The following is a 23,703-nucleotide window of genomic DNA, read 5'->3' as shown; positions in this document are numbered from 1 at the left end:
AGGTCCGAAGCCCTATTCCCCCCTTTGTCTGACAGACAACAGTGCAGGTCTTCAGCAGTAACGGTTGCCATGGCAACCACTGTGCATGTCTGCTGACCTTTGACCTGCCTTGGTTGTCTGATGGAGTATTCTCGGGGGTCATAATGAGGATTAGCGGAGATAACCGGCAGACGTAATACACCACTGTGGGTTTAAGACTTTGAACTCAGTAACCTACATCCCGGTAATTAGGTTAAACTGCGTAGGCTGTTGTGCTTATAGTGGGTCAGCAGTAAGCTGAGGCTACCTACAAGGGATGAGCACTTTAAAGGGACCAAAGGTACCTGTATATTTCCTGTAAATAATTTCTGTCGATTACCAAAGAAGCATCTTTTAAACACTGTAAATGATAGTGATCATATTATGTAGAGACACTCTTTATGCATTATTTATATACTTATACCACAGTTCCACTATGTGCCGCAGCTTGTTATGCTATGCTGTTACACTGCTGTACAAGCCCCTCAGTGGATGTTGAGTCATTTACTATCTGGCACAAAACTGTACATATATATGTCACTTCTTTAAATCTGTTTTACTGGTCTTTGTTAAAAAAAAAAAATAATAAAAATAAAAAAAAAAATCAGATTTATTAAAAATAATATCCAGGCTTGTTAAAGTATTCAGATCCTTTACTCAAGTAAAAGCACCAATATAGAAATGTATACATATTACATTACAAGTAAAAGTTCTGCATGAAAGATCCTACTGGAGTAAAACTACATAAATATTAACAGCAAAATGTAGTTTTAAGTATTGATGTAAAAGTACTGGCTGAATCTAGTTTAGACTACTATTAGATATGACATCATTAGATCATCAGTGTGTCAGCAGCATGTTACTGTTGTAGCTGCTGCAGGTTAAGCCTGTTTGAACTACTTTATATAGTTTGGAAGAGAAAAGAAGAAAAAAACAAGTTCTGATACACAAATCTGTTTTCGGTTTTGGGACTTTTCCATGATTTCTAATCTCATGAGAAATTTAAAGAGAAAAATCTCTGTTTAGTGGAGTTGTTAACAACTCAAAGACATCTGAAATGCGACCCTGACTACACACTGCTGTTTGTAGGATGCCAGAAGACAAACAGGTTGGAAACCACTGGTTTAATCTCTAACAATGCGTTGAATTTTATAAGCGGATTATTTGATCCATTGTTTCAAATCTTCATCTGAAAAGAAACTAAATTTGTCAAATAAATGTAGTAGAGTAGAAAGTATTTCCCTCTGAAATTTAGTGCAGTGGAAGTGTAAAGTAGCATCAAATGGAAGTACTCAAGTAAAGTACAATTAAACTTAAATACAGTACTTGAGTAAATGTGCTTAGTTACTTTCCAAAACTGATATAAATGTTTAGAATGTTTTTGAATAGTCCTTCATTTGTGTTTTTAGAAGAAACAATATTAACCCCCCAAAAATGGAAGATGACTTCTGTTTCCTGTTATCAAGTGTCACAACCCGGCTCAAGGCTGGGCAACAGATGGGAGACTCCAAACACAAATCCAAAGAGGAAAGAGTGTTTATTAAAGTAAACTCAGCAACTCAGAACAAAATATGGGAATGTAATGTATCAGTAATGTAAAAATGTGTCGATGGGTGAAGAGTGAATGTGAATGTAAGTGTAAACTGAAATAACAAACGCAAATGAATCTAAATGTAAGCCATGTGGTCAGGGTCCAGAGAGCAACCACAGGAAGGCAGCCCTTTTATACTCTTAGGCCACTCCCTCCTCGGGTGCAAGCAACCAACAGGACGGAACCATTACACCTGCCCCTCCTACTAAACACACAAGGGGAGAGTTGAAGTAACCAGGAGCGACAGAGAGGTAGGGCGAGAGAGAGACACACCCATAAGGAGAGGCAGAGAGATAGAGGGCCGTCACACAAGTTAAACAGGTAAACTACACGAACACATCTGGAACATCGTTCCTTTTCAGCCGTTACTCAGGTCCGACACAACATACGATTTATGAAGTCAACGCTCACAAATACCTTATAAGTGCAGACTGATTTAAAAACTGTCAGTAGTAATGTGACCTTTTTCTCAGAAGCCGTGATCGAGGTTTGTCGCTCTGTGTCCTGTGTTTGTCATTCAAAGTGAAATCAGCTCTTTTCACAATAATGACTGCAGGTTCCTCCACATATGCATGTGGGCACTCTGGCAGCGATCTGAAGGACAGATGCACATTGACGCTCTCTCTTTTCTGCCCCCCTTCATTACGTAAACGTGTGGGACAGAAGGGGGCCGAGGTAGCGAGGAAGATTCATGAAATGTCAGAGATGCTGCCAACATTTTAACCAGCCAACTCATTATGACCAAGCAGGGTGAGCTGTGCTTGAGCCTACTCTCTCTGCTCTGACTTCTCTTCCTCAGCACAGACACACATTTTATGCCACAGGTTTGCCTGTGATTAGGGCTGCTGCGCATGTTCTGTTAACCTGATCCAAGCCAATTAAATTTAAAACAACCCTGTGAGGTAGTTATCTGTAATAGCTGCAGGGCTTGGGTAGTGGCCCAGGAAAATGCTCCGTGGACGAGGGGAAATGTCTGTTTTATTTAATTTGTGGCTCAGTTATTTGGCTTGAGTCCTCTATACGTCAGAGCAGATGTATGGCCCAGGCTCTGCCAGGTCAAAGGCTTACATACTGCCACAGACATTGGTTTAATGATGGGAAACTCAACTCAGATGCTCTAATGCACACTCACCTGTCAATCATTTCCAATTCAAACACGTGTAAACACACATGGCACCTTGTTCGTGTTTTACTACAATATTTGTAATCCAGCAAGCTATTTGTGGAGTTAAACTTTGGTACCACTAATGCTTCACTGCTGAGCCCTCTTAGGTTCCTTGCATCTGCGAGTTTGTGGCGTGTCCTGACTGTTGTGAGGCTCTAAGTCCCTGGATAAGCTTTGAAGTCGTGCCACTTGGTTTCTCTGTGTGAAAAGAAATCCTGACTTTGCCCCCCTAAAAGAAATGCCACTCAAATCCTGCCAAGGGAACACAATGGCCTCCCTCTGGAGAAACCAGAGCTTATTCATGCATCAACCTAACGTGCCTAATTTAGAACATAGCTCATACACCTGAATAGGATAAAAACTCGACTTCTTGCTGCCTCCTGTCATTATTTCTGCAGGATTGGTCATCCACTGAGTTGCACTCATTGACGACATGAAGTCACAGTCTTGTTTATTCTTTTTCCTTTTGTCCTTTTTGTTAATGATCCTCTCGGCTGTATGTTACTGCACTGTATGTGCAGTCACACTTAAATGCACCACTATGTCTGCAAACATGTGTGCATTTGTGTACTGCTGCATGCACATGAACAGTCATATGGCCAACATGCCTACTCAGCACATTGCACCAGAACAAACTTAAGTAAGCCTTTTCCTGTCTCTTTGTGAGAGGATCTGAACCCCCCACGCTGCTCTGCCTGCACAGTGCTTGTGTGTATTTAGGGTCAGTGAGTGTGTATGTGTGTCCTTTCTCTTCTTACCCTTCTCAAGGTGACAACACTTATTTCCATTTTAGCCAGAGCAACTCTAAAACTCAACACTGCAGAAGTAAACTAATAGTTAATTTTAGACTGAACATAAACGTGGACTTGCAATAGTGCCTTAAACTGCAACACCGTCGAGGGCCACTATGGGCTGGATCCAAAAAGACTTCTACTCAATTTCTCTCATGAAATACAAAGTCAATAGATTTTCTTTACGAGTCATTATGGTTTCATTCGCTAAAGTCACTCCATATTAATTTCAGCGGGAGGGGGGGGGGGGTCTGTTTGATTGACATGCTTATGGTGCAGTCAGCTTTCCATTATAGGTGGGCGGGATGTAGTGTCCTCGGGTTGCCCATCAGATCGAGTGAGATCCACCACTCGCTCCTCCCCAGCTCATCCAATTATAGTCACTTCTGGCTCCAAAAAAACAAGATGGCGACAGCCAAAATGCTAAACTTGAGGCTTCATAGCTGCAGTTCACAAACCAAAATGTGAAGTCATTGCTGAATGCCGCTTGGAGTTAATAGATATTTCTGTATTTGTCTTGTATATACTGACCATATTTAATAAATAAATGAAAAGACAAGATTCAGCAGGATGTTTTGTGTAATATACATTGTTTAAAGTTCATCATTCCTGGTTGGGCTACAGGGTTGAGGTATGCAGTGACCCCCCCACCCCCTTCATGCTGACCAACTAGTGTCAGACCTCAAATTGAGTCCATGTGGCTTCAGGGTGTGGTGTTGATTCCTGCACATTTCCACTCAAGAGTGGGATTGTAGTTTGTTACATAACACAGTACGTGTTATATGAAACTTTGAATGAGAATCCATTGTGTTCTTTAAATAGCCTCACCCATGGGCTCCAAACTATCCAAACAGGAAGCGTGAAAGCTACAAACATGCATTTGTGTTTGTGTGTGTATGGCTGTGTGTGTCAGCTGAGGAAGCAGAGAGCATGTAGGAGAGAGTGCAGCAAGTCGCTGTGTAGGTATTTAGTCACAGTCTTGAGTCTGCAGATGTGCTTTTGGAAGAGAGAGGAGTGTGATATGTGAGCAGCCTCTGGGGTCTTCTGAATGTGAGCCACAGTGCTGCCTCCTCGCAGGTAACACAGACTTTATAGTTTCAAGGTTTTCTCCAAGAAAAAAAATCAGCCTTCTTACGACCTCGACCTGGCGTCACAGGATCCAAATGCTAATCTCGGTGTTTGCATAAAGATTACGATTCCTGACTACTAGTGTCTAAATGTTGGTGTGTGTTGGTCTTTTGGGCTTTTTACCTGCGCAAAGAAGTGGTTGTGTGAGAGGTTGTCCGTGTTTGGACTGGATGTGCAGCATGTGGGCTTACTCTAGTATACAGTCAGATTATCCATCCTCCAATGGTTGTTACCACTCACTCCAGCACCCACAACAACCCTCTCTCCCACAAACACATCTCTGCCCTGGATAGTACAGCTTTAGTGAAGAAGAGGAGAAACTCCCAGGAACTGCTGCCCTTCATCAAAAATCTGTAACTTTTCCATTCAAACGAGAAACAAGTTTGCATTAGCGTCCAGCAGTTAATGGCAGTAATGACAACTGTTGGCAGCAGTCGCATTTGGCACGGCTCCATCGCCGGGCCGCTCTCCAGTGGGTCAGCCTCCACATGTGTCAGAGACAGTTTACGACCACGCTGCAGAACGACTCTCTTTACCTCGCTCGCTGTGCTCGTGTACTGTAGCTCAGGGTGATTAATGTCCAGACTACTTGTTCCTAATGAGAGCTGGGCAGCTCGTTAAAGGGAAAAAACATATGGGACACTTAAAGAGCTGAAAACGAAGGGTGTGGTGGAATATCGTTAGTAGCTGTAGAGTAGTTTTGGCAAAGGAATGGAGTGGCTGGAGGAGGAGGAGTGATCTGAAGATGGAGATGAACCGGAGAGCAGACACTTTAAAACTCCCTATTTTTAAGAAAGATGCACAATACTGTGCATGTTTTCATATATCACATTTTGGTTTTAGTTTAGGTTACAACTCCATACTATTATTATCAACCATTGTGACTGATCTGAGGTTGCAGCAGCATATGCCTGACAGTTGGTGGTATCTGAGCAGTTGGTAGGTGTGTATCTTACAATGGCTTGTGTTATTTTTTTGGGGTTGCAGTAACCTGTTTAACAGTGGCGTTTGTTGATGTTGTCTATGTGTCAAACCTGTCAGACTACCTTCTGCATCCTCATTCAGAGGAAACTTCAGCTGTAACTGTCACAGTAATACCAAGAACACATTTTAGGGTGAGGACTGTGTTGTTCTTACTTCTAATCGGGACAGTTTTTCATGCACTTTGCTTTTACATCTGCACTTGGATAGCAAGAAGCTCTTCTTTATCACTTTATACTGAGCAGTAGTAGTGTAGTGGTTTCTTTTACAATAACACTCCTGCAAGAAAATATGTTCAGATGTTAGGTGGGTTTAGTGCACACAATATCATAGGTCATAAAAAAATGAATGTGAGTGAAATCCTTTTTTACAGGCATATGCATTGACTTTAATATTCCTTTTTTTAAACATTTAGACCGCCATACTTTTGCTTTGGTAGTCAGTATGACTTCTAAAGCTGCAGAAATTGATCCACATAAGTGATTAAATAGCTCAGAATAGGTTGTTGTAATGTGGACTGGGTTTTTCTGATCCTGACAGTTCGGAAAAAAAAGATTTTCTTGGGACACACCACACCACACACACACATACACGCACGCACATGCGCGCATGCCCTGTGTGTATTTCAAGTGTTTAGTCCACAGCTGCATTTCTTTTACAGTGTGTCATGAAATTTGTGATTATTACTGTTGTTGGAAGATGACTTCTGTTGAAAGTTTTTGATGCTAATTGTGTATTCATTCAATATCAGCTACCTAAGCAAAGGATCTCTGATCAGTTCAACAACATAAACCCAAATAAAAACTCGGCAGTGGCCACCTTAAATATATACTTGAAGACATTCAGGGTCTGGCATCGTTCCAGGGCTCTGGGTCTGAAAATGTTTGCCATGAAACCACACATATGCATGAGGCCACACCATGCAGGAGTTTGACTGTGATAAGTTGTAGGCAGCTAACGGACTGTTGAGCTTTGCAATGCGATAAAAAAAATCGCGATAAAAAATGGAACTAAGGATGCTATTTGCTTTTAATACTTGCAAACATTGTTGTTAGGGTTTCATATTGTGTGAAAATGCATATGTCCTTAAATGAATTGTCACAAGTACGGTATATAAATACGTTATGTGCCATGTGGCTTATCATTCAGACCACTTGGTGTAACACACTCCTGAATAGCCTTCAAGATATTGACATCTCTTGCTGGTAAATCCATCAATCTGACTGGATCCTCCATCATGACATACTTGTATAGTTGTGTCATCCTGTTGTTAAACATGTTTATTGCACACTGGACAGTCCGTTGATCTAGTTTTTGTTGAGCTTCACTATCTCTATATTCAAACACATGGCTGAGGTCGGTTGCTATAGTGTTAACTACAGGCGCTGACTGCGACTGCCTTCATGTTCCCTTGTCCTGGTGCGACCTCAGCTCCTTGGCCACATGGCTGCCTTTAACAGGGACGAAGACTTTGCTCTCTCATGACATCTGCCTTTGTTTTTTTGCTTTCTATCTCCTCGTTGTTTTTCTAACCACAGCTTTTCCTCTGGGAATTATTTAGAAAGAAGAAAAAAAAAAAGCTTTTGGGGGTGGACGAGAGAGAACAAGGAGTAGGTTTGTGGAGACAGTCAAAGAAAGAGCAGCAGGGATGAATCCTCTTTCTGCTCCCACTGCAGTCTTTCACATTACTAGATCATGAGGGTAATTAGAGATGCTGCAGAAAATGATGCTGCCACGCGTAAGTCAGTGCGTGTCATCGTTTAAAAGGCATGGCATGATATAACATTCGTCTTACTACTTCTGATGGGGCAGACTGCAACACTTTCTTATAATAAAACAGACCACGTGTCTTAAAACTCAGAAGTAGGTTAAGAGGGAGGGAGATACACACACAAACACATGCTGGCTACTGTAAATGTCATGTGGTGGTGGCTTCTGCTGAAGAGAGTATTTCTGTCATGTGCTTTTTAACAGCATTTACATCGCCATACATTTTTAAAGCCAAGCTTTCCTCTGCAGCTAAAGGAGTGAAACCAAGAATCTGTCAGAGTAGAATTTATTTCCATCATATGTTAATCTAAAGTTAAAGTATTGATGTTTGGTCCAACCAACAGTCTAAAAGCCTAAAATATGCAAAAACAGTATGATCTTTTTCTGAATATGGGTCAAATAATCAATTTTAATTCATGTTATTTGTTTTGCCTTATAACTAGTTGAGTAGAACAGGCAAATCATTTCAGCAGTATGGTAAAGAATTCAGTGAAATTCACCAGGGGGGGTCCAATAGGAGTGTTGGTGTGCTGCTTCAGGGGTGGATAGCGCAGTGGTAATGGAGTTGTTTTCCTCTGATCCAGATCCAGCATGTGTGTAGTGTCCATTCCACAGCTTGCCTCCAATCCCTGTGCGTAGGGCTGGAGTAAAAAGCCCACATAGGGGATCCTTTGTTTAGGAGAGTCTAGGCATGGAAGATAATTTACAAGCCGCTAAGGTCCTCACGCCATTGGCTGATGAGGCTCTGTCTGCATCTGCGAAAGGCATCCCGTATGTGTGTGTGTCTATATGTCTGTGTGTGTGTGTGTGCGGGGAGTGTGTGCGCGCATCTGCTGTAGCAGCACTTTGCTACAGCGGCTCACTGTCGCCCTAGTCATGACACCCAGGAGCTTGCCCTGCGCACGGCTACTGTAGCCAGCGTTTTCTTGAGGCTGGAAGAAGGCAAAGCAAGATGGCCACCAATACCTTTTAGGGATATGCTGCCTAAACCGGAGGGGCTTCCTCCGAGGACAGACAAGGTAAAGGCAACTAGACTATTCACCCAGGGATCTATTGTCTCGCTGCAGATGGGTCAGCTGCAGTGGAGCTCATCTAGAGGTTATCCTTCATTGTCTCCCTCCCTGCCACCCTGGATTTAGCTGATTGGAGCGCTTTATTTAGAAGCTGTTGTTGTTATTGTTCCTGCTAAATCACTGAGGACCCTGGGCTTCTGTTTGTGAGTGTTTGGCTTGTCTTTTCCAGGTGGGTTTAAAGGATGTAATAACAAACTCAGCAACAAAGAGGTCAGTTTCCACGGTAACAGAGACCCCTCTTCATTTTCCCCGTTGCTTGTCTTTTTTAGCCGTTGTACTGTATGAAGAGCCCCTCTGCTTCCCCTTTTCTCTCTTGCAGTGTTTTGGACAGCCATATTTCTGCACCTGCTGTTTTCTGACTGCTGAGCAGAAAAGTGGAGTGCTTGTAAACCTTCGGTTGTAACTTGTAATAATTTGACAGGCTTTGCGAGTTTGGCTACAGTAATAATAATATTATTATTGTGTAGTTTGTAGAACTGATATTGATCAATTCTACTGATATTGACTTTATGGTTCATTACGCTCACGTTCATGCTTGTGTGTGTGTGTGTGTGCAACAGTTTATTAGATCTATCTCCACCTATTTCAGGCATTCTTTGTCACTGTTTTTCTTGTTATGTAGTGCTTTTTTGTTCCTGTCGACTACATGCCATTGAGCTCAGTGCAGACAGGAAACGCTCACTCAATGAATGAAGGATATTCTCACGTGTTCAGAGAAACACATAAACCACTACGTACTCTCTCAGCCAGGAAGGAAGCACGCTTTTACACCCTTTTATTGTCAAGAGTGTTGTGAGGTGGTGGTCACAAAGAGCACAGCTTAACTTTATTTCATACATTCGGAGCCCTCTTTTTTGTTGTAGTTCAGTTGATGTGAACATATATGCGTGTGTTTGTCTGTGTTGTTGAGTTACGAATGGACACACACTTCTTTAAACCTCCGTGGAGACCCATCTCTCCAGAGAGAGAGAGAGAGTTGTTAGGATTCAAGAACTGGTCACACTTGTGTTGCTATGGTAGATGTCTGAACATGTGTTTGTGTGTGAAGCACTCACCCATAGATACTCTAGCAATCGTTTTGTTGATTCTTAAAGGCTCGACAGGCACAACAGTTGGACCCTGTTTGTCCAACACAAAAGCAGAAGACTGTGTTTGCATTTAGAGCAGCACAGTACATTGTACTTGAATGTGAGAGTGACTTTAGACGCCCTAAGGTGGACAGAACGAGCACAACACAAAGACACGGCTCCAACACATCACAGCCGCAGCTCTCTCCATAGACCCGATGGCTAAATGAGAACACATGACTCTGCATTTACATCATGCATTAGGCTTTTTGTTATCATAAGGCTTAATGTAACATAATTAAAACCAGGGGCTGTACTTTGATGTCAGCTCCAGATCATAAACACTTGGATGCACATGCATACACATCCATGCAGCCACGCGTATGTCTGGTGCAGTGTTGGAAGACAGCCAGCGCTGCTTTGTCATTGAAAGCAGTTTATTGTGACACTCTGCCTTTTCCTCCACTCACTCTGCCTGCGCCCCATCTTCTTCACTCCTCTTCTCACGCTCCCAGTCCAACGTAGCATGGTGTGTGCAGCAAGTTTCCTGCCTTCTTGCATTGGCAGCTGTGGTATTGCCTCAGCCTGAGCTCCAGCTATCTGTTGCATCAGCAGTGTGTTTCTTGGAGTAAGGAAGTCCTGACGGACCAGGAGGGTGCAGCGGACTGAGGAGGAAGTGCAATGATTCAGAGCAGGATCAGGAATTCCACATCAGTGAAAAGACTTGGTGGTCAATCAGCTCCACCGTCTGACATTTTATCAATCAGGGAACATCTCCACGGTCACTGCAACCTTCCCTTTAACTGTGAAACAACAGTTCAAACTCTACTTAAAGAAAAAACACCGGGGTCACCACGTTCAGTCCCACAGACTCACAGAGAAAGAACTTCTATCTAACATCAGGATTAATGGATTTATAGCAAACAGGATGGAGAACGAGGTAGACAGAGATGGTTTTCATTGGCTTCAACTGTCCTAACAGCTTGTGCATATATTGCTTTTTATTGTCTCTTATTCTACAAAATCTTGCTTTTTCACACTTTTTTCCCCACAACATTTGTAATCAAACATTAAATGCAGCACAATTCACACAGCAGTCTAAATAAAGTCTATGTTGAGAGTTAGTCAGGATAACAAAATACATTTAACAGCCATCATAAAATAAACCATTGGAATGTGGAAGATTGATAATAATATAACATGTAAAATAAAGTACCAGACATTAAATGTTTCTTGAAATGTGGCCTTGATCAGTCAGCCCAAGCTAAATTTATTGTCTATCACCATGATTAATGGAGGATCTTCATCAGAAAGAGCTTCTCTGACTTCACACTGCACACCATTAAATCTCCTTCTTTACTCACCTGATGAGAAAGATTACTCCCTATTAATCCTTTTAGACCTTCGACAGCTTTTTTTTCCACCTTTAATTAAATGCTTTTAGTTCTGGAGGACTGCCTCATCTCTTCTTTTCAACATGTTCTTCCTCACAAATGACATTTCATCCCTTTGCTTAACTGCCATCACGTGGGATATCACAAGGCTCAATTCTTTTCTCACCGTAGATGTTACAAAGCCAAACTCACTGTTTCCAGCAGGATGTCTCAGAAACAACTCCAGCTCCAGCTTTGGGTTCATTTTTAGCAGCAGGATGACTTTAAGGATTGTTTTTTGTTGTTGTTGTTTGTTTGTTTTTAAATCAGTAGAAATTAGATTATTATGTTCAGGAGATGGTTCTGTTTCTCCAGATATTCTTATCTATAAATCCCATCCATTTCTACACATATATATGTATGTGGGTGTATATACTGTATATACAGTATATACATATTCTACATATAATATTCTATTTACCTAAATACAGTAAAATATAGTATAGTAATAGTTTATCGGTGTAAACCGGGTTCGTGTGATGGAACTAGAGAGAACAAAGTTGACCAGAGCACATGTAAGTGATAAACACAAGTGTTTTCTGTTTGGTCTGAGTTCACAGGAGTCTGGTTTGTATTGAAGTACTGTTGCTGATTACTTTTCATCCGTCAGCTTGTAGCGCACATCTCCGGCTGTAAAATGAATTAAAACAGTGGCGGTGATGGAGTTTAATGGGTGTTTATGCCAGGTACACAGTGATAAAGAACGGATCTGCAACTCCCCTGCAGTCATGCCGGTTCATTAGAGGGAAAATGGGTTGCCTCTCACACCCATAAACATACAGGTACACACTGCTCACAATAATGCACACATATCCTCCAGCTCAAATGTGTTTAAGATCCTTTTGTCAGCTGGGTCGTGGCGCATGATGCAGGATGTTTTATCTTTGCCACGCTGCCACATTTTTAATCAGTCTTCCACCGCTGAAGGCTTTACTTCTGACTGTGATGCAGGCTTACATCCTAAAATAAGAAGCAGCTTGACTTGACTTCATTTGATCATATGCTCACTCAAGATGATGGGGAAAAAAGGCTTTTACATATTCAGCTACAGAAATAGTATATATAAGTTTGACAAATTTGAGCGGAAAGTGTTTGGACTTTTAGTTTCTAAGATAAACTACACTATTATGGCACCCTCAAGCTGCAATACTACTGAGTGCTGCTAGGGGTTGGCTCCAAAAAGACTCCGCCTCCAAAGACTCCCCATTCAACTTATCTCATGGAATATGAAGTCATTACATTTTTTGACAAATAATGTTGGGGTCATTCATTAAAGTCACTTCTTCTATTAATTTCTGGCAGTCCATCTGAAAAAATAATGCCGTGATTAATTAGAAAATAAGACTCAAAAAGCCATGTTTTTGGTGGCATGTCTGTTTGATTAACAGGCCTGTGGTGCAGTCAAATTTCCACTATCGGTGACCAGGACGTAGTGTTGTCAGGTTTCCAATCAGGTTAAGTCAGATCCACCGCTCGCTTCCCCCCCCCAAGTCGTCCAAATATGGTCACTTCTGGCTCCAAACCAGAACTAGCAAGATGGGGCCGGCCAAAATCCGAACTTAAGGCTTTTATAACGTCTGTTCATAAATCAATGACTGATGTCACTGTTGGTGGCCTTTGGGCAAACTGCAGTAGCAAAAACAGTGTCTTCAAAGCCTTGATTAAACTTCCTCAGACACTATAAGTTGTAGAAATGATTGGCTGCACAGTCTATAGTGTGTTTAGCGAGGCTTTATGGGGAAATCAATATGTCAGTATTGTGGACCTTTGGATGAGCATTGTTCTGCTGGAAATCAGTGATCTGTCTTCTCTGAAGGGTCAAGCATTGCTGCAGTAAGATCCAGAGTGGGTTAATCACTCACTTAATGCACAGGGGTTCACAATGCAGGGCAGCTGTGTGAATAAATGCATGCACCTGCATACACATGCGTACATGACCAGGAACACAACTGCAAACCCAGCACAGATACACCATCTACACGAACAGTTGCATACATGCCCCCAGTGACCCACCGGTAGTGACGCCGGTCGTGAACTGAGCGTGACTCCAAATGTTTACTCGTTGGCTACCTATGGGTCTGTGGCTCTCAACAATCTGCAGCTCAGGCAGGAATGTGGTCCTGACGGAGGCTTCGACTGTGAACTGACAGTTTAACTTTTTATTAGCTCTGTTTAGAGATTGGATTTAGCGAGATTTATAGAATGCAGTTTCTTTATTTTCCAATGCCACAACCTTTTCCACAGCCTTGATAGTGGCTGTAACGGATGCTCACGCCACGCTGGAAGAAAATCTGTTGTGCTGTGTGCCGTGACTGTTTAGAACAAGTTGAATCACCGTACACTGCCAGAGCTTGTTGAGTCATCTCTCTCTTCTCGTTTCTCTCTCTCTCGCTCTCTCTCTGTCTCAGGTGGTTCCAGAAAGTGGGTCGGTAAATGGCAAAGGCAAGGCACAGATGGATGACACCCACACGGCAGCAGAGGAGGATGAGGGGGAGGAAGGCCACATACCTCATACACAGTCTCCCCCGATCACCCATTCGCTCACCCACAACCTGGCCTCAGACCAAGGTGGACGGCCAGCACTTATTAAAAGAGAGCCCGGGCTGGAGCTGACCAGCATTGCACTTCACCAACAAGTATGCTCTTCTATGACTTTTCAGAACGGTTCTTCTGAGAACCCAACAAAACCTAATGGTGCTAATATGACCAGTGGGTCACACTCTGATCTGAAGTCTGCATATAAAAGGACTACAATGGCTTTAGAGCCTCAAAGGACTATAATAGCTGCAGTCCCTAAAGACTGCTCCGAGAATGGACCCAGGACTCCTCCAGATGACATGTCAGTTCCACTAAAGAAGATCAAACTGGAGGAGCCGTGGGTGTGGATGTCTGAACAGACCACCGCACAGCTGAGTGATGAAGATGAGGTATGTGAAGACCCGTTGTCTACGCTGGCGGCCGTCGTCTGTCTCTCTGTCACAGAGAGGAAGGGACTGGAGGAGAAACTGTTCAGCTCGCGCGCTTCCATTCTTTGCTCCATCAAAACAGAACCACCAGATTTGCACTTTGTCAAAAAAGAGAAAGAAGACTTAAAGAATGACTTGTGTCAGAAAAGCACTCCTGTTAACCTGCAAAGGACTCCGCAACCCATCAAAAGTGAGCCTCCTTCAAATGTCTTGTTACCGAGCGTGCAGTCTTTGGCAGAGAAGAGAAATCTTAGTTTTGATCAGGCTATTGCAATTGAGGCCTTGACTCAACTGGCAGCTATACCTCAAAGCACCCCAGGGTCCATTAAAGCTGAAAGTAAGTGTGAACATCCCATTTCTACTGCTGCCAAGTTCTCAACCTCCAACCCAAATACAGCCCTGCAAGAAGCCAAACCAACAGCAGCTATCCGCTACAACAAGGTGTCGGTCATCAGCTCACCACTGCACCAGACGTCAGTCATACGCCCTCCTGTGGCCAGACAGGGGAATGTCATCCAGTGCTCCCGGGGGCTGAGCTCCAACACAAAGCTGTCTTTGCAGGACCTCTTAGAGGCCAGCTCAGACAGTGATAAAGCACCGTGCAGGTGGACAGAGCAGAGCTACGGCTCTCATGTCATCAAGACAGAATGCAGCTATAAAGACCAGAGTGACATGAGGTCCAGTAAGGATCGTGAGCGGTTGTTTGGGGAGGACAGAGAAAGGGTTGTTGGTAAAGTGCGGAGAAACAGAGATGAGGAGGAGGTGGCCGCTCAGCTGGCCGACCTAGCCTTCATCATCCAGTCCCGACACAGCCAGCAGTCAGAGAACAACCCTCCTAAAGGAACACCTGTGTCAGCGATCAAATACAACTACAAATCCCAGCAAACTCCTAGTCCAAAAAAGCCCCAAATCAAAAAAACAAAAGCAACACCTTCCAAGCCCAGGAAGAAGAAAAGTGATGGATTAAATGAGGGAATCAACCGCAGGAACCCCCTCTCAAAACGCATGCCAAATGGCGAGACACCCCACAGGAGCAGAGGCCAGAAGACTCTACCGCAGGGGAAATCAGGCTTGCACCACAAGAAGAACCTATTTCTGCCTCAGGCTCAAATTGATCTGAAGAGATACTTGGCTGAGGCTCAGGAGGAAAGGAGGCAACTCATCCATCACAGTAATGCGCACAATGCAGCCCTCCTTGCGCAGCAGAATCTCACAAGAATCAACCACACTCCTTGTCAAGAAAACCAACCATGGTCCCTTTCTAATGGTCCACTTCACCAACACAACCCATGTAATGGTTACGCTGCAGGACCAGAAGAGAGCACAAGGCATTTGTTATCTCAGGTAGCGCAGCCATGTGGTGGGCTGCAGCACGGTGCTGTTCCGAACACCAGCCCACTCAAAAGCGCTTTTCTCAGCCACACCACGGGGCACCAAGGTCTGGCTAACGGCTTTTCAGGGGCTCGTCAGTCACCTCCTCCAAACCAACAGAGCTACTACAAACTGGAACAGTCAGGACCTGTCACTGTCCTGTCCACGGCCACTGACGAGCTTCAGGGTCACTCAACAGAGTCAACTCCTTCCAAGAGCAGCGTCAACAGCTTTTTGGAGTCTCCAATGAGTTTTCTGGACACCCCTACCAAGAACCTGCTCAACACACCCTCCAAAAAACTGACTGATCTTCCATCCTGTCAATGCATGGGTGAGTTGGTTCTACCGATTTTTTTCAAAGAATTTTTTTTGTGTGTCACATTGGATTTGTTCCGCTTTGTAACTAAATCTGCCCTCATAGTTCTCTTTCGTGTAAGACTACAGTCCTTTGACCTCAAACTGACTCCTGTTTTGCTTCATTCTCTCTGTGGCAAAAACACATATACTCACACTCACACTCACACAAAAGCTGTGTCCTAATTCAAGGGCCAATTGAAGCAGAAAAAGGCTGCATTTCTCTGCCATATTTGGAGGAGGCTTTGGGATCCTTTGTGGAGCCTTGTTGACCCATTTTGATGTATTTGGTGTTGGAATGCAGACTTCTAAGATGGTGGTCCCTGAGCTGAGATCCAGCTACACTTGCTGCATATTCCACATTTACATTGATCTGTCTCCCTTATCAAGAATATGAAACAGGTGTTTTTCTCAAAAACATGCCAGCGTCACGTACCCATTTACTCTCTGACCTGCTCAATGTGCTGTTTGAAGAACACAGTAAACAGTAAATCTGCTATGATACCCAATAAGATCTTCAATTTTGTTTTCCACAGATCAAATCACTGAAAAGGAGGAAGGCCCTTACTATACTCACCTTGGTGCAGGACCCAGTGTTGCTGCTGTTAGGGAATTGATGGAGAACAGGTAGAGTGGCTACTATTTACCCTGTGCATGTGCAGGTGTGTATGCGTGGGTGTGTTTACTAGCAAACATGCCGAGAGCCTACGAGGGAACCACAGGCTCGGTGGAATGGGGCACGGTCACAGCTGCACTCTGTCATTAAAAGGAAGCATTGCTGAGATAGCTCACCACATGCAGCACATATACAACACACACGCACACACACACACACACATACACACAGAGCATGTTCAAACAGGAAACCCCTGGAGCTGAGACGAGGGGCCTGTAAACCAATATGACAGCTTGTTTCAAACTTAGGGTCCATCACTGTCCATCTGACATCCATTCTTAACTGAGAAGAACAATGTTGTAGTTTATTTTTTTATTTTTCATCAAAGCAGCTTCACTTTTGCTCTAATGACATCTTATGGACACCTACACATACTGGCTGTATGTTTACTGTACTGTGTGGGCGACTATGCATTACAACAGTTTGTGTATTTCAAACATTTGATTTGTTTATGCTGTGGGATTTGTGTTGTGTCAGTGTAATGTTGTCTAATATGTATTGTCAGTGATGCATGTTGTGTAGTCTATAGCACAAACTATTTCTTTGTGTGTGTGTGTGTGTGTGTGTGTGTGTGTGTGTGTGTGTGTGTGTGTGTGTTGTGTGCCACAGGTATGGAGCCAAAGGAAATGCAGTAAGGGTGGAGATTGTCGTTTACACGGGGAAAGAAGGGAAGAGCTCCCAGGGGTGTCCAATAGCTAAATGGGTACGTGATTGGCTTTTGTGTCCTGAATACAGTATACCTGCTATACTGCCGCACCAGCCGCCGCTGTGCCCTAAATGAAGAGTATTGAAGTTTTCTTGTGAATCCCAGATTTTTATCGTTACCACAGCCACAGAAAACCCTTACCTGCCCCAACCTCATTAACCAGAACTTAAATATAATAAATTCCAATTTCATTCATGGCATAGATCAAGATATAAATATGACCATTTTCCAACCACTATAGACCCGGTCTGGTGTTTGTCAGGTCGATCACAGTAATTTGAACTCATTACTCCATGGGAATCCATAATTATGCAATCTGTTGTTGTTTTTTAAGTCGTTCGTCTGTTAAAACCTTCTTGTTCTCTACGTGCGCAACAGGTGATCCGGCGTGGCAGTGAAGAGGAGAAGCTGCTGTGTTTGGTCCGCCAAAGGCCGGGGCACCACTGTGACACTGCCGTGTTGGTGATCCTCATCCTGGCGTGGGAGGGAATCCCTCGGCCGGTGGCGGACCACCTCTACCGGGAGCTCACAGACACACTCTTTAAATACGGCTCCCCCACCAGCCGCCGCTGTGCCCTAAATGAAGAGTGAGTACCTTGTCCTTTTTGTTTTTATACAAAAATACTTCTTTTTAGCTGTTTTCATGTCTTTATTTTTTTTCCCCTCCCTTCATCTACGCAGTCGTACGTGCGCATGCCAGGGTTTGGACCCAGATACCTGTGGAGCTTCATTTTCCTTTGGCTGCTCCTGGAGTATGTACTTCAACGGCTGTAAGTTTGCTCGCAGCAAAGTGCCGCGCAAGTTCCGCCTGCTTGGAGACTACCGGGAGCAGGTGAGGCTGTTTGTTGATTGGAATTTCTCCTGTGTGTTTCTCCTGATGTTAATAGTGATGTGAGAGAATATTGTGTACAATCAATGTTAGCCTTTCCTTTTTTGTCTGTCTATGTTTTTACTGCACGTTAAATCAAACAATCTTTTTCTCCTCCTTTGCATTATATTTACAGTGAAGGTTTATTTAGTTGGATCAAATCCTTTTCAAACAATTGCGTCCTAGTGGCTCGTGTTGAATAGGACAATCACAACCTTAGGCAGAACCAAAGAACACTTTTAAATCGGCTGTTATTGACAACAAAAGTTCGAAATCTTTGACATCCAGGAGGAGAAGATAGAGGGCAACCTTCAGAATCTCGCCAGTGACCTCGCACCACTGTACAGCAGACTGGCTCCTGAAGCTTTTCAAAACCAGGTAGGAAACATTTAACACTAGACCTGTGTCAGGCTGGTTCTAATGTAGTTTCAATAGAATTGATTTGAAGTTTGTTCTTCGTGTTATCAAATTACAGCACAAAATCGTTCCAGATTGCTTCAGTGACCCCCTCACGGTTGATGCTCGAGATTCATGTTTTCTGCTGTTCCTCAGTTGCTGAACGTCACTTGAGCTCCATGTAGTTCATTTGCCAGCGTCCCTGTGGATTTGAGAATGTGCCCTTCTCATACAACAAGAAGAACTTGCGTCTTCACCACAAACCAAATTTTCCCATGTCTTGTCTTTTCACCTCTCACAGGTGGAATATGATGCAGCAGGGGAGAACTGCCGGCTGGGTAGGAGGGAGGGACGTCCTTTTTCTGGGGTCACAGCCTGTGTGGATTTCTGTGCTCACGCTCATAAGGACACCAGCAACATGAACAACGGCAGCACTGTGGTAAGCAGGCTAGGAGTGTCACACCGTTCAATTTACGTCTATAGTGTGTGTCTGAATGCAGCCCCAAAGGTCACTGCTTCTAGTTATGCATCTGTTTTTTCAGGTATTGATCAGGTTTTGATTGTTTGAACAACTTGCCTTTTCTCTTGTGTCCTCTTTCAGGTTTGCACTTTAACTAAGGAAGATAACCGTGCAGTGCGTAACATACCAGAAGATGAGCAGCTCCATGTGCTGCCACTTTACAAGATCTCTGACAGGGATGAGTTTGGTCAGGTCGAGGGCCAGTGGGCCAAGATCCAAAGTGGCGCTCTGCAAGTTCTGTCTTCCTTTCCCCGAGAGGTGAGCAAACAGGAAAACAGCTTTTACTGTTTATTATTATGCTGCTTTGTTTCTTTTGTCAGTGATTTTAGTTATTTAATGCAAAGATATAAAACAATTTTATTCATGTGTCATGTTTTAAATCATTGATTTTTATATGTATCAGGTGCGTCTACTTGCTGAGCCGGTGAAATCCGCCCGTAAGATCAGGCAAGAAGCTCGTCTTAAGGCTCAAGCAGAGAGAATGGAGAAGAAGCTGGGGCTGACTCCGCTCACTCCTGGGAAAGTGAAAACTGAAACCCCCAATAAAGGTACTAAATCTAAGTCTCTGGACATGTTGTTAATGAAAAACTGAGGTCAGAATTTATAAATGTTTTTTTATTATTACACAAGATTATCTAATTAAAAATGTATGTATTTTCTATCCCAAAAAAAGATCCCATGGGCTACTACAGCTCTTACAAACCACCACCCAGACCTGCCAGTGTTGGACGGTACCCACCAGAGAGGAATCAACCCTGCACTTACAGCCAGAGCACCAGCAGCTACCCCACTCCGGGGGCGGGGGTCAGCCCACAAAGGGAGGTCATCTCCCCCAACCACCGTGGCCTGCCTGGCCACCAGCTTGGACATAATGGTTCAGCTCTTAACTACAAGACAATGAGTGACTCTGTGAATGGTTATCCTCCAGCATCTGGTGACCAGCGTGTTCTGTCAGAACGTATACCTCCACACAACACCCTTCGTGACTACCCTTTTAAATCTGAGCCCAACGAGATGCACTGCTCTCCTCTGCGCAGACTCTCCCCCAGCGGGAGTGCGCCTCCTCCCTCCTTCTCACCCAGACCTACCTCTGAGGGCCTCTTTAGCAGGCTCAACGGACTCCACAGGGCTGCAGGAGATGTCGCAGCAGAGGTCAGGGGTCATGGCCTCCCTCCGATCTCATCTCTCCCCCATTCCCTACAAGCTCCTCCGCTTGAACCGGAGGAAGTTAAGCAGGAAGAGGTGTGGTCAGACAGCGAACACAACTTCCAGGACCGCAACATAGGCGGAGTCGCCGTGGCACCGTCACACGGCTCCATCCTAATCGAGTGTGCTCGGCGGGAGCTCCACGCCACCACCCCTATTCTCAGGCCAAACCGCAGCCACCCCACCCGAATCTCCCTGGTCTTCTACCAGCACAAGTCCCTAAATGAGCCAGGCCACGGCATGGCTATGTGGGACGCCAAAATGGCCAAGCGGGAACGGGAACGGGAGGAGGAGGCTGAGAGATTAAGGGTGGAGGGCAGCCTGAGCCAAGGTGCAGGTAACAACGACAAAGGTGCTGAAGGGGTGGAGGGAGAGGAGGAAACAGGTGAGGAGGCAAAGGAGACAAGTAGGAACATGAATGTCCCCACACGTCAGGCGTGGACGCTTCCAAGGGACGGTGTCATCACCGTGTCCCCTTATGCTCTGACCCAAGTGACAGGCCCTTACAACCGCTGGACTTAGTCGACATGTTTAACACCCAAACACACCCAAACACACACACACACAGAAAACTCCTACACCGTGTGCTTCTGCCTTACCTCAATCATCTTCAAACTGCTACCCTCATTTTTATGTGGTTTTCATCGTGCTTTTCTAATATCTGTTCACTTTGTCCTTCTTCGTCTCTGCCTTCAAAGTGATGAGGAAGACCAAAGTTTGTTGGCTTCTTAACTGTGAGTCTCAGTGTTGGTTTTTAATGTAAAGAGATGGTGCTTTGAAGCATTTATAGACGTTTTTAAACTGGTTTTATATTCATGATTTAGAACGGAAAAAAGATGTGATTATTTATTCTGATCATAACGATTTCTATTTAATTTCTGGTGTAAGCCTGTTTACTGCAAGATTTATATGATCACCTGCATTATGTGTTGACGCTCAGATATTATGTTGTACAGTAGGACTACACTTTTTATTTCAGCCAATTGGTCTCTTTTCATCAGACGAATCTCATTGGCTTTTTACATCGGTGCCATTCTCACTGTAATCTTTATCAAGCAAACTCGTTACATCACATCATGTAGAAAATAAGACTAATATTGTGCATATATTAACTACAGATTGTCACATGTAGCATTGTGCTTTTCCTTTTGCTGCCTCCGACTCATGTTGGCGGTCAATGAAAGAGATGTACTTCTTTAGTTTGTTGTTTTGTTTATTTTCTCTACATCTGGATGGCTTGTCTTTAATCCACAGATATGTATGGCATATTAAGAAGCACTTTTTTCATTTTCCTAAACTTAACTTGAAAAAGGTCCCAGTCCATAGGCCTGAATATGTATGTACAGACAGAGATATATATGACAGTTTAGCATGAACCCCCTTTTCTTTTCTTTTTTACATTATTACTGCATTTATTTGCTCTTCATTCATTTGATTGAAAATGGCATACATATCTAAAGAAATTCAAAACTTAAGCATAACGAGGAATTATGAAATGCTGCATCAGTGAAGTGCTTATCATGAATGGCACTGTTCAGCATCTGGAAAAGGAATTCTAAAGTCTTTCATAGGGAACAAGTGTGACGATAGGAAATCAAAGCTTACTGTACATTTTATTGGTGCTAATGAGACTTCTGTGTTTTTTTTAAAGAAACCACAAAGTTTCAGACATGTCAACAGAATATTGCCAGCTTTTATGTCCACACTCTGGATTTGAATAGAAAACTGTTATCCACTTCTGAATAATCAAACTTGTTCTTCTGCTGCCTCCTCTCTGCTTGTGTCGTAAAAACCACTCAAACATCAGATCCCACTCAGACGATTGCCTAAGGCGTAGATTTCGGGTGCTCTACCTTTGTGATGACGTTGTTTACAGAATTTTTTTTTACAGGGTCTGACTAAAGGGGTTGGTGTTAACTCCCGGTGAATCAGGATTTTTATTTTGTTGTTAAGAGAAACTCTTGATTTTCAGAACTCATCAATGAAACTTCAGCACAACCGATAAAAACCTTTCACTCATCTTCACACTAACACTGATGGCGTAATGTTTTCTGTAGAAACATTTTGGTCTTTTACACACTTGCGTTTGGTGCTAATAAGACAAGATGTCAAGGTGCATACATTGGTTTAACCTGGTTATATACTTATATGGTGCTTTTTTTTTAAACTCGGCACACACTGATCTGCTATATGATTCAATACAAAGGTAGTTTTATTAATTCTCTGGATCACTACTGGCTGGCAACAGACTGAGATGTCTCACAATGTTCGTCAAGTATCAGTAAAAAAGCAAATTATTGTTCAGATGTCTATCTACAGTTCAAATGTCTTCCGCAGATAGCCCAACTCTCCAACAGATATCACAGCATACACAGCAAAACAAATGAATGTAAACTGGTTTTTAAATCTGTTGATTTTTTTTTTTTTTAAACATTTTTGAATATGATGTGACAAAAATCAGTTATAAATGTTTATTTGGATTTACTGTGGGGGACACTCAGTCCGCATTGAACATTTTTTTGTATCAACTAACAACTAGCACCAGCATTCAAAAAACTGAAAAAAAAACTTTTATTAGTAGAAAATGTGTAAATATGTATGTGAACCACATTGTTTTTACTGTATTGTTAATGGTGTTTAGACAATGGGTGATCTTGCTTATTTTGAAACTGAATTACTGTATGTTGCTGAAAGTATATCCAGTTTAGACTTGAGATGAGACTAAATTTAGCATTCCTTTTATGGATGGCTGATCTCTTTCGGGATTGTGAAATAAAGTCATATTTATATTTTGGACCTGATTAAGAGTTCCTCTTCTTTTTTCTGTCTGCATTTCCTACACGAGCTGTAACAGTGTATGAATCACTGTGATGGTATTCCAGTGCAGTCATTTAGACTTTGTCCTCTCAATGTCTGAGGATGAAACACTACCTGTTTTTGTACATTTTGTCTCCTGACCTGATAAAATGACATTTTTTTTCCCCCCTCAAATCACACTGAGGATGTAAGAAAGTCATTTCCTCCTGATTCAGTGAGATGTAAGTTATTAATGTCAACAAACACATATCAGCAATTCTTGTAGGGGCTCCTCCTCAGGTGAGATGTGAAGGGAGGGGGGGGAATCATCCATCTACTCCTCTGTTATCTGTACTATCTGTATTTAAGGATTTCACTGAACCACACGGTGGATAATGTACTCTGATAATTAATAATAATGACATATTGAAAAAAGAACAATATAAAATGATTTTGTTTGAAAATTTAAAAAAAATGGGCTACACAAGAATCAAAAGAGGCTAAATGCACTTAAAGAATCAGATCATGCAAAATAACTCCTCTCAGAGAGCCCAAATCTTGTACAAAAAGAAAAAAAAATGTCAGACCTTTACAGTCCTTCCTGTTACATAGTTTTATTGCCCTTATGATTCTGGAACTTATAATTTTTTTATATTTGAATTCTACAAGCATAAACACTGTAAGACTGATATTTATAATTCTGCTGTATTCATCTGAGAAAGACACTGTATAATGTGCATCAACAGAAACATTCAACTTAAATATTTTCCTATCCTCTTCCTAATTTTTTTTTTTTTTTTTTTTTTTTTTATTAATTTGAACATATT

General features: G+C 42.9%; 1 protein-coding gene across 1 annotated transcript in view; it reads left to right on the top strand.

Moving 5' to 3' along the window:
* tet1 (tet methylcytosine dioxygenase 1) overlaps positions 1-22,881 on the top strand; it is a 32,519-nt gene extending 9,638 nt beyond the window's left edge. Inside the window, exons 3-12 of the mRNA XM_069144667.1 lie at positions 13,426-15,685; positions 16,245-16,335; positions 16,994-17,087; positions 17,469-17,677; positions 17,772-17,922; positions 18,247-18,336; positions 18,656-18,793; positions 18,956-19,132; positions 19,278-19,422; positions 19,548-22,881. Of these exons, the coding sequence (XP_069000768.1) occupies positions 13,426-15,685; positions 16,245-16,335; positions 16,994-17,087; positions 17,469-17,677; positions 17,772-17,922; positions 18,247-18,336; positions 18,656-18,793; positions 18,956-19,132; positions 19,278-19,422; positions 19,548-20,602 (4,410 nt within the window). The 3' untranslated portion in view covers positions 20,603-22,881. The remainder of the gene's footprint in view (positions 1-13,425; positions 15,686-16,244; positions 16,336-16,993; positions 17,088-17,468; positions 17,678-17,771; positions 17,923-18,246; positions 18,337-18,655; positions 18,794-18,955; positions 19,133-19,277; positions 19,423-19,547) is intronic.
* The last annotated feature ends 822 nt before the right edge of the window (positions 22,882-23,703 follow it).

Source organism: Embiotoca jacksoni, unplaced genomic scaffold (genome assembly GCF_022577435.1).
Source record: "Embiotoca jacksoni isolate LCO1_2020_lvr unplaced genomic scaffold, fEmbJac1.0.p SCAF_12, whole genome shotgun sequence".
NCBI classification, from domain to species: domain Eukaryota; kingdom Metazoa; phylum Chordata; class Actinopteri; family Embiotocidae; genus Embiotoca; species Embiotoca jacksoni.
The sequence above is the reverse complement of the archived record's forward strand: the minus strand, read 5'-3'. Positions and strand labels throughout refer to the sequence as shown.